This window comes from Magallana gigas, chromosome 8, assembly GCF_963853765.1.
Source record: "Magallana gigas chromosome 8, xbMagGiga1.1, whole genome shotgun sequence".
NCBI classification, from domain to species: Eukaryota; Metazoa; Mollusca; class Bivalvia; order Ostreida; family Ostreidae; genus Magallana; species Magallana gigas.
This window is the reverse complement of record NC_088860.1, coordinates 9,868,483-9,880,112: the sequence shown is the minus strand read 5'-3', so window position 1 is coordinate 9,880,112 and position 11,630 is coordinate 9,868,483. Positions and strand designations below refer to the sequence as shown.

General features: G+C 34.0%; 1 protein-coding gene across 4 annotated transcripts; it reads left to right on the top strand.

The window, feature by feature from the left end:
• Positions 1-1,577: 1,577 nt before the first annotated feature.
• On the top strand, positions 1,578-11,514 carry LOC105322500 (myosin heavy chain, clone 203). 4 transcript variants are annotated; one of them, XM_011421243.4, is made up of 7 exons: positions 1,578-2,373; positions 5,917-6,058; positions 6,221-6,235; positions 6,492-6,521; positions 7,163-7,219; positions 8,748-8,857; positions 9,955-11,514. In XM_011421243.4, the coding sequence occupies exons 1-7, from the start codon at positions 2,239-2,241 to the stop codon at positions 11,242-11,244; spliced, it is 1,779 nt and encodes a 592-aa protein (XP_011419545.3). In that variant the 5' UTR covers positions 1,578-2,238; the 3' UTR covers positions 11,245-11,514. The 4 variants fall into 4 exon arrangements, with proteins under 4 accessions (XP_011419545.3, XP_011419546.3, XP_011419547.3 ...); XM_011421244.4 differs by lacking the exon at positions 7,163-7,219; XM_011421245.4 differs by lacking the exons at positions 6,492-6,521; positions 7,163-7,219 and having other exon boundaries at positions 1,580-2,373.
• The last annotated feature ends 116 nt before the right edge of the window (positions 11,515-11,630 follow it).

The following is an 11,630-nucleotide window of genomic DNA, read 5'->3' as shown; positions in this document are numbered from 1 at the left end:
TCACTCATATATTTATTTATCAAAATGATCGAAAATTACGTTTAATTCTGCTTTTCTTTTTAAATTTTTTTTTTTTAAATTACCCTTGTTTCATTGTTCGAAGAAATAATATGGTACACAAGTAAATCTTTTTTGCAAAAATATGAAACAAATAGTTTAAGTTTTTTAGGTAATTGAATCGTATATCTTGATTTATATGGCATCGTTTTCAAAATTGTATATTTATAAATCACGTTGCAAACTTAAAAGTGGAAAATTAACAAATAGTGAGTGACAATATATACATAAGGTTAGTTCAGGCTCCATTTCACATTTTCAAAAGTAACCAGCAAAGATACCGACATTGTTTTGGTTGTGAAGACATTTCATTGTTTTTTTAATGTTTACACCATAAAATCTTGCGTTTCGTAAAAATGTGCTTAAAAATATGAATATGCGTAACTTTAAAACGAAATGGTAAACACTAACTTTACACATGCTTTTAACTACATAATTAAAATACCCCTTACCCATGATTTAGAACCCCATCAATCAAAGTAAAACTGAAACATTTCAGTTTCTCATCATATCATTGCACCCCGTCTCCCATATGATAATTAGAAGAAGATATATATTATATTTTTTAGATCGTCAATTCTAACGGTATTAATTCAAAATTGATAGCCTTTCGGACGAAGGGAGTAATACATTTCCACTTTTTATTCCCTTCCTCTACAAAATTAAGTCAAGATTGGTCAGTTAGTTCCCTGGGAGAAGCTTATACATTGATGGTAATACATTGGAAAATTAAAGTTCCAAACCGGCGTATTTTCACTCAAATGTGTTCTCACGTGTTCATAACGTCGAGGTCAAAACTGTAAGCATCGATTAGATGAAAAAGATTCGAGGTATTCCGAAATCCGTGTAAAAGGTGTTCCAAAAAGGTGTGAGAACAGGTGAAATAAACGATGATGACACATGAATGTTATGGGGGTTGAAAAACCATGTATTTTATTCTGTGTATTAATAAATGCAATAATTATCCTTTTTTATGAGAAATTAATATCATATCAGTTATTGCAAATTATTGCCACGAATGGTCCACCATATACATGGCCGGAAAGTAAAAATGGGGGAAAATCCACTATAAAGTAGGTTTTCCGTGGGGGTGATCTGGCTATAAAAAGGGGGAAAGCCCACTATATAGTCAGCTTTCCCTGGGGGAAAAACTGCTATATAGCCATTTTTCCGGGGGGAAGAACTGCTATATAGCCATTTTTCCGGGGGGGGGGGGTCTAGGGGGAAAAGGCACTATATAACACCGGTATAAGTTTGCTTTATTATTCTACAAATGTGACGCACTGTAGAGACTCGTTGAAATTCCAATAATTTCCCTCTAATGATAGTAAAATAAGCCCAATATATCCGTAGAAGTAATTGAGGAAAAGGTCAAGTCCATTCATGATAAGACGATGACAAAACGTAAATAGGATGTAAATCAGACTTAAGCCATACCTTCAAATTTAAAATTCCATTTGACGTATTTTTTCCATTTAAAAAGACTTTTAAATCGGGAAATACGACCGCAATATCTTAGCAGTATAGTAATTCAGACCTAATAAAATCAATGCCTTTATTATCGTTCTATGGAATCGTCACACGGTACACGCTAGTGCCCGATTCCACGCATCAGTTTATCCGGAATTTCCTATTGTTGTCTTTAAGAATCAATGGTTTTTAATAGTGTATCTCTGACGAGTTCTACTTTTAAAAACCAAAACATCAGTTAATCATAAAAATACTCAGGTGTTGATTTTTCCTCTGCACTGATATACAAAGGTGTGGAAGCGATATCGAGATCGAACCATTGTGCGAAGTTGTAAGTGTCAAACGGACGCTACAGACGAATATATATTTTGGGCCGAAATTTAAAAGTATGGATTAAAAGACTTCGTATGTGTTAAGAAGTCTTATGAAGTGCAATAAAACCCATGCCCACAAAGTGTATCAGAAAAGCTGTTGATCGTTCTTTTTGGGACTAACAATAACGGAATTCATACCGGATTAATATCGCGATCTGTGTATTGGAGATTAAGTTAAAAAAATCAAGTCTCTTTATTCATATCGACGACGTTTGTAAACGGGAATAGGTTAACAGGGTCTGACATATTCTGAAATAGTTAAGATTCACATGGATATAACTTTTCTACTCCGTTGTCACTGCTGAAACCGTTGTTCTGTGACGACTTACATTACAAAATGGATGAACGTTACCGACACATAATGAAGCTTCACCGGCCATTCCTGACCAAAAACATCGTCTGGACTGAGAACCTGGTGAAGGCCTTGAAAGACGATGGATTGCTGCCGGATTCTGTATTCAGAGCTACACAGGTAAAATTCATCGGTTTATGTTAAGGTCGGGGGGGGGGGGGGGGGTAATTGAATAAACAATGTAGAGGTACATATATGTAGGAATTTAGCCAATCTTTTTTTTTTTGGTAAAATTAAAGCAAAACATCTCTTTTTTTATAAATCAAAGCAACACAAGTAATAAATTTTGAAGCCAACTTTTTGAACAGTTTAAGCAAAAATATCTTTATAATCATTTATCAAATTCGACAAATGATAACTGCACCAGACATCTTGGTAACACAAAAACGCTTTTGAATTTAATTGGACACCGAAAGATCCGGTGTTTCAATCCCTTACCTAGTGTTCCTTATGCAGACCAAAATAAAAAAAAAACGCGGAAAAGAGTGTAAAGAATCTGTCAGTTTGTTAATATTTATCAAAATCTGTAGAGATTTATGGAAATCAATATTAAGGTTTCTACCCGCTTCCCGCACCCCCAGATAGACTGACGTTGTTTAAAATACATCTAATATCGATGACTTCTTATCTTGTGACAGTGTATACCATTAACACTGAACATAAATCAGACGGTTTTATCCTGTTTATCAAATTTTCCAAGTAGGAACAAAGTCAATTATTTACATCTTATCATGAGTGTTAGGAAAAAAAAATGTCATTTCAATAGTGTAAAAAAGATGAAAGAAATATACAAGCAATTACACCATCTTCATTTTTATTCAATAAATCAGGATCTGTGAAAATAGGATAAAATAAATATCATGTTTTAGTTCCTATTAGCACAGTTTTGCAAAACCCTATCATGCGTGCATGCATTTATCTATTGCATAAAAGTAAATTATTGCAAAAGTAATTAAAAACTTGCAGATGAATAAAAACTGTACAAATATGTAGCTGATGTACAACATTATTATGATTCAATTGCCATTCTGCTCTTTCAAAAGGACTGAGATCTTGTATGAAATAATCCTGTTTTTCAGTTTATTTGGTTCTATCTGTCGAGTATCGTGTTTACACAGACAATGCATCTATTCTTTCAACGACGTGCACATTTAATAGGGACAAATCTCTGCTGTGCAAACAGTGCTCTCGAGCACAGAGACCGAAGCATTCAGACAATCCTGCCGATATTGCTCAGACATTTCAAGATGGATCGAAAATAAAAAAAAAAACATATCAATTAAATTCCGCAATGAATCAGGCTGTTGTCTAAAATATTTGGTCGTCAAGATAAATAAAAAAAATCATACTGCGGTAATTTTTCGGAATATATACAAATATAGGACATAGAGAAGTGTGTATTGTTGGTATTACACGAACATTAATGTTAAACTTTAAAATTCACAAAACCAGCGCCGTCTTTGGTAGGATTACCCTTACAAGTAACATTAATAGCTTGACTCGTGCAATTGTCATAAGCGTATTAAATATTTCCTTCAAATTTATTTCAAAAAGTGAAACTCAAACCAGTGGGGCTACAACCTTGCCGCGGATTTTCTTTTTTCTCGGGCCAGTACGGTCACTGCTCGCGAAAGTGTAGATACCGGTATATATTCCCTCCCTTAACAAAAGAATACACCGATTTTAATTATGTCGGGTTCAAACACTAGACATGTATATGCTAATATTTACAGAGGGATTAAATTCTCGTTTTCTCAACTTGTGAATGCCTTTTGTATTTGTAATTCGAAAATATTGAATCGATGTGAAATGCTTTTAAACAGCCAATAGGATGCCAAAAGTGCGAAGCTGTTTCATTTTAAAATATATCAGCATTTGTCTGAATTCCATTTTTAAAAATCTAATGTATTGCCCTGCATTTAAATAGTCGCCTTTATCATGTTGAAAAGACACAGAAGAAAACTGCCGATGAATAATCGTTTAAACTTTCACATGATTTATCTCAAAGCAGTTGTCTTTGAACTAACATTTTTTGTCTATCACATACTATTCAATTCAGAATGTACTTCCTTTTCAACAGTACATCGGAAGTGACGTTTTGTTCACCAACAGAAACACGCACCTTATCTCGATTTGGGAGTGAGATGATATGTCTTATATACTGTCAACAACAAATACATGTACTTAGTCATCGAATAAATGTGTGAGAGATGTCAATGTATTTTGAATTACGGAATTAAAAACAAATCTCTTGAAATACTACTTAACTCTTAACACCTCAACTTAAACGCTAAAATTCCTACGAACTCTTTTGAAGGACTGCGATGACAAACAATTTGAAACTTGGCAAATAACATTGTAAAGATTTTCAAATGAACGATAAGAATAGCATGTATTTATGGAATGAGAAGTTAAAATTGTTAAAAACATTTTGATGTCTGACGTCAAACGAGTGCTCTCAGTTTACTGTTTGCATGGAGTCCTTGATATGCCCGTTGTTTTTATGAACAAACTCGTATGACAGTTCATTTTAAAAACCGTTATATAACGAATATATATCGAACAACTTACATGCCCTTCCTGTCATCTTATTATGTTTGATCATCAAGATATTTTTAAAAAAAATGATATCAATCGTTCTCCGATAAAGAAAAAAAACTGCCTCCTTTTGTTTCAAGAATCCCAATAATCGTTACATAATCTAGCTGTTTGTATGAACTGTCATTAACTAATGAATAGACTATCATAATGACCATTGGAATCTACTTAGCGTGATTGTATTTTGCTTCCGGTCTTTCGGCGCTTGGTTTTATATTTGAATTACAACTTGAGTCGAGCTGTCATGGCACTCCATAACTAAAATTTGATATTCAAGAGACATCATCGTGACCCCACGGGAGAAGTATTTATCTATATGTCGACGCAATTCAAGAATACGAGATTTATAACCATTTCTATGGCAGTCCAAATAAAAACGCTCCATAGAGAAATATGGATTATTCAGGTTTATTGTTTAACGCGCATCGCGATTAAATTGCATTTCATTGATGTATGTTTCCATTTAACAGGCCAATGTTCCCTATATCTTTAAAAAAGAACGAAAGAAATCCCTGGTTGTGCGCGTACCGAGCGATTTAGTGGCTAATCGGCCCCAGACGCGATCAAACACTTAGCTGGTAGGATTTAACGCCGAGCAGTAAATGTTTTTCGTAATTTAACTGGATGGTAATAAAATGAATTCAAGAAACTTAGCAGAGCAGAAAGCTTACACCTATTAATTGCTTATAAAGTTTAATCTTGTATTGTAATAGGTGACCACAGGGTAACATTCTCAAACTTATACAATTTAGTGAGAACAGAAAAACACTCCACTGGTTTCTAGTAATGAGCGTTCCCCGATCTTTGTTGACCCCCCCCCTCTCCCCCGTGTCCGTAATTGAGGCACATGCTGCAATTTTATATGTATATATATGTATAATTAGAATTTCTGATATTTTGTTTCAAATATTTTTTTAGTCTAATAAATGCAGTTAACTACACGGCACTTGTATACACAAAATTTCAAAGCAAACAAGTAAATGTTAGTAAATTTTAACTACAATGATTATGTACTCACACTTTCCACACTTTTAATTCTTAATTCACCTCAACATATCATTTTAGGACGCAAAGACTCGAGAGGAAAAAGTCGGATGTGTTCTGGATGTCCTCCCTATTCGGGGTGTCTCGGACTCTTATGGGAAGTTCTGTGACGTCCTTCAGAAATGTGGCCACGATTTTTTAGCGGATTTTCTCCGGGATGAAGGTATTTAATTGATAAAGTAATATACAAACAAACCTTTATCATCTGTTTGGAAAACATGGAATATTGAATACATTATAATGAAAGACATTTTGCACAAAATAACTCATAGTGTTATATGCATTTATCATTCATAGCATGATTTTTTATGCATACTCACTTTAGGAGAATTGGATCTTGGTAAGTTTTCACGTCACTTCTTGACTATAATTTATATCTAATTTTGGAATGGGAAATTTTGTCGCAACTCAAAACGCATGCGTAAAACATCTTCATGGGCAATTTCAATGACTCAACCATTAAATCCTTCTATCAATAAAAATGAGAAATTTTCAATCCTACAATAAAACATAGATATATATATATATTTTATTTTTTTTCATTTGATTCATGTTGCATGTATGTATACATTTTACAACTCACTTGCATGGTTTAGACGACGACGGGGTCGATGAAGCGGACCTTAGTAAGTGACCATAACAATGTTCATGGGCTCTTCATTCCCTGTCACCCTCAGTAGAGACCACCGACACTAACACAATACTAGTACTCATCTTAGTACACCAGTACAGTAGCTTAGAGTACTACAAACTAACAAACGTTTTACTAGTCCTGTTATTTTTGTAATGTACCCTGGTTGTCAATCTGTTGGTGTGGTTGGATGATGGGTTGTTTGTTTATATGCAGTACGTGTTCAGATAAGGTTGGTATCAACTAAGTTGCATTCATCATTTAGTTTGAACCTTTGTGTTGTTTTAACATCCTTAATTGTCGCTTACATATTTTTTTTATTGGAATGTCCATGTAGTCATGATTATAGTCTTATTTAATGATAACGAACTTGTTCAATATAAATTCGTAAAATAAATTGAAAATGATAAATCTGCGTGTTAAATGTGTGCAGGTGTGTAAAAGATGATGTTTGGTAGTAAAGCTAAACTTAATTATGAAATAAAAATAAAATTACTATTAAAACTTCTAGCAATATCATATAGGATAAACGGCAGTGCATAATCGCAATTTACAGATAAATCGCATTTGATTGTGGAATTTAGAGTTAGATTGATGGATGACTCGTAATATATAGGAATGAACTTATTTTAACAGCTCTAGACGAAAAAATTGAGAGAATGATAAAACAGCGCGAGGCCAAACAAAACCAAGGTATTTGGTGTGCCCCCCCCCCACTCCGTGCCCCCACCACTATGCTCTCTAACTGTCTCTGATGATACCCCTTCTTTTCTGTTACAAACGCAACTGAATACAAAAATGCACAATTTCTCTGTTGTCTACAATAATACAATACTAACAATCAGAAAATATATACCAGTGAAAACAGAACAGAAATGTTGATGTATGTACAGGAATGAAAATGTAATATTATATAGGCACACTTGTTTTTACTTTAATAACCGCTTGAAGCTATGACCGATTTATCTCTTTATGATAAAAATGCCCAATTTGAAATGACGGATTAATCTATCCATATTAATAAATAAAAACATAACATAAATCAAAAATTGTAATACAATAAATTATAACTTAGAATATAAACAGCGCTCAGTAATTGTTGTTTGAACAGTTCTTACAGTTAACCATACTCGTTCTAAAGTAACAGACCATTGCGCCTTAAGTTTCTTTGGTTGTGATATTTCCTAAACAATAAGTTTTTGGGAGTTGATTTTAATCAACTCTCCTATGCAGTTACTCAGGCAAACCGAATTTGGACCTAAGCACAAATCAACACTACTGACAACATTTAGTTCTTATCAATAAATTCGATGTAATGAGTTCTTAAGCATTGTTCTTCAAGGAAACTCATTTATAGATACCTTGTAAATAGTCAGATTTTAAATGGTACGAACAATTTAGATAATTTTTGAAGTCGTACATTTTATGTATTCCTACGCCAGAGTTCAACATAGTCTCGTTCAACCAGACGCTTGGCTGTCTCCGTAAATCTCGGACAAGTATAGTCTCTCTTGCTTGTCGGAGATTAACGGATACAGCTGAGAGTCTGGTTCAACGAGAGTGGAGTTCAATTTTGCTTGGATCCATACAATTTCTCATAACTATTTCGATTACTAATACGTAGTTTGATGGAATAATTCTTTGAATATTACACAACATGATTGATATTGAATTTTCACGAAATTCCTGAAGGATTCATATTATAAAAATGTGCGTAATTCAAATATTTATAGGAATTTACTTGCCATGCAAAATAACATATCGTTGATTTTAAAATAAATAACAATCCATAAAATCAACTCCCGTCAGTACTTCAGTTCTTTGATTTTTAGATATAAGTAGGGTTAAAATAATTGATAAAAAAGATATCACTTCTTTCGTTTCTCACCAACGAGTCATATGGTTGAAAAATTTGTTTTAGTTTTATCACATCAAATCAATTCATTTCTAATTTATGAGGTTTTTTAAATTTTTTTTTTTTGCATATGTCATATTAAAAATAATGTGATGATGATGATGATGATGATGAGTTGCTCGTATGTAATCATGACGTCATAGTTCAGGCATACAAAAATCACTATTTCATTTAATCTGTTCTACATGTTTGTGTTGAATGTGAGTTTTGTGTTTGGTTTGAATATTTAGCTTAGTTAATATAGGGTATTAATAGTAATCATCGATGAGAACATTATTATAAATAAATATTTTCTTTCACTTTTAGATGTGCTGGCTACAAAATTCGATGCTAGAGAAATGTTTAAGAAGCTACCATTTCTTGAACGCCTCCGAAATAATGAGAAGGATGGAATTGAAAGATTTTTTGTAGACAAGGTATTTATTATTATTTTTTTTGCATTGTACATGTAAATTTATTGATAAGAGCTAAACTGTTTAAATGTCTCTATGAAGTTTTATGGGGAAAAAAATCTCGTTTTTCGAACAACCCATTGAGTGACATTATACATTATACAGTGCATGTATTCATTGCCACTTTTGACCTCTCCCAATTCGAATGCACTGGGAATGGCTCTCTTTAATTTTAGATATGTAATCTTCAAAACCCACATCGATAGCAAATTCTCTTCCTTACTTATCTGTTAAAAACTAACTGATGCACCCGTGTATAAGGTGATAACCACACGAAAACAGGGCTGATAGTTGCACGATTTTGCAATTGTAACTTAATGGAATCATCAAGTAAGTTATAGGATTTTAATTCCTTCCAAGATCGAGGAGATGTCATGAACAAACACTAAGCTGCATTGCAAGCTGTCGGCAAATTATTTTTTGTTTAGTTATTTTAGTTTACTTTTAAATATATTTTGAATGTCTTTCGAGTACCTTGTCTTTAAAACGTTCTTGTTATATTGTTTGTCAATTAATTAGTAAATCCTTGTAGCAGTGAGTTGTATACTAGTAGTGAAATTTGTACTGCGATGCAGACATCGGTAATTTACAGTTTATGCATACACAGTTGTTCCATTCTGTACTTACAAAGAACAGTTATGAATGTTAAGAAGTGTTCTTCAATCAGATCATATTCAGCTTCATTCATATTTGTTTGACCATCAATATCGGTTAATCGGTCTCTCTATACTAATATTGTCGTGGCGTGAAAGGACCTTGTGAACCGTTAAGAAATAAACTTTCATGAGCTCACAGCTCGTCCCTTAGACAAGAATGCAAGTTACAATTTGTTGTTTTAAAAAAAATAAAATAAAATAATTGGTTTTGTGCGTTTATTTATTCTGAACATTTTTAACTATTGTTGTTTTAAGTTTCATTCACAGAACATTCGTAGAATATCATTTCTTGCATATTTGAATATTATCTTAAAACGATTCTTTTCATGTGTCTGTCAAAACCCTAAAATTAAATTTAACGGGTATAGTTATACATATACCTAGCCATTTTGCTTTCTTCCATAGCTGAGAGGCGAAGCGTTGAAAATGGTATGGAAAGACGACGTCAGAGACAAAGAGAAGGCTGTAGAGGCTCGGCGGAAGTTGATCGAACAGAACGACTCTCATCGAGACGAGGCTGCGAAATGGCAAATCGTTGTAAAGAAGAAAAATGAAGAGTTAGAAGAAAACAAAATAGAAATTAGAGGACTCCAAGCCCAGGTGAAAAGCCTGGAAAATAGTTTAAAAGAGGTTTCTTCCAAGCACAAAGGGGACGTAAGCTCGCAGCTTCGTTTTAACCAAGCCAATGAAAACCAGTTACAAAAAGCTAAGGATAAACTGAGCAATGCCGAGGCAACACTAAGAGACATAAGGAAAAAATTGAACGAAGCATTGCAGAGTCGTCCAAAACGGTTAACACAGAAACAAGAGGTGGAACTTCACGTAAATGAATTTGCATTTCTCTCCGAAGATGTGGATAGATTATTAGAAAAACATGATGAACTAAAAGCAATTGGGTTGAAATATTTCGACCTCTGCGAACAAAGAGACTACTGCTTAACACACATGGGTCATGAACCTGGTCTTGATGCCCCTTCTCTGATAGACGCTTACAGAGAGTATGCAGTTCAATCAGAGGAAACGATGACAGAGCTCAAAACGAAGCTGGAGGAGTATGGCGAAATCGTGGAAAACTCCAAGAAAAAAGCACAGGAGGATGATAAGAAGAAAAACGCCTTCCAGATGGGAGCTACTGTTTGGCAATCCGCTATAATGAACGTCATGCGAAATCAGCTGCAAGATGTTAAGCTGGAAAACCGCAAGAAGGATACTCGAATACAGCTTCTGGAAAGCGATGGTTCTAAATCGAGAGCCAGGATAACAGAACTGGAACAAGAACTGAAGAAACTGAGAAACTCAAAAACCCCTCAAGAGCGATTAAGCGTGGAAACTTTTAACGGGGCCCCGTCCATAAGTACAGATAGAAGTGATCGTCTTGAAGATTTTGACGACGACAACAAAAGGCATACCATTCTTCCACAGATACACAGACAAGTGTTCCCAGGTCCCCAGTACACCGTCCAGGTGAGTACTACAGGAAGAAAGCCAAGTGACGCCACTGGTAGGCCGTTAGGGATGCCCTCAAATAAATATTCCGTCTTCCCCGAAGGACTAACAACAGCTCCCATCCGATTTGAAAACAAATCTCAGAACAAATACGTCTCAAAAAGTATACCCGGACTTGGAGACCTAAAGGCAATGAATTCGAGAAATAAGTTTGAAAAATCTCTCAATCCTTCCAAAGTTCGAAATTAGACATATCACATATATAAAACAACATTATACCAAAACTGAATGTTACAACATACATGTAGTAGTGCCAATATGACATAAAGCTACAACGATTCACAGCGGTTTCTGTGTGAATATTTTTTTTCGAAATGGATCTTCTTTCATATACCAGCAACACCTGGACAGGATAACTTATTGGGTTACATAATTTTATGCATATGCCTTTACCAAGATGTATTTATAGTAAAACTCTGTGATATTTATGTGTTGAACATTAAATTTGTCAAAAGTTGATGTTAGATGTTTTACACTTTAATTTTACTTCCAAAATATAATAGCATTACACCCCAGATCTTCTTTAAGTATATTGTAACAGTGGTTTTGTTAGATTTCACATAGTTGATAGATAT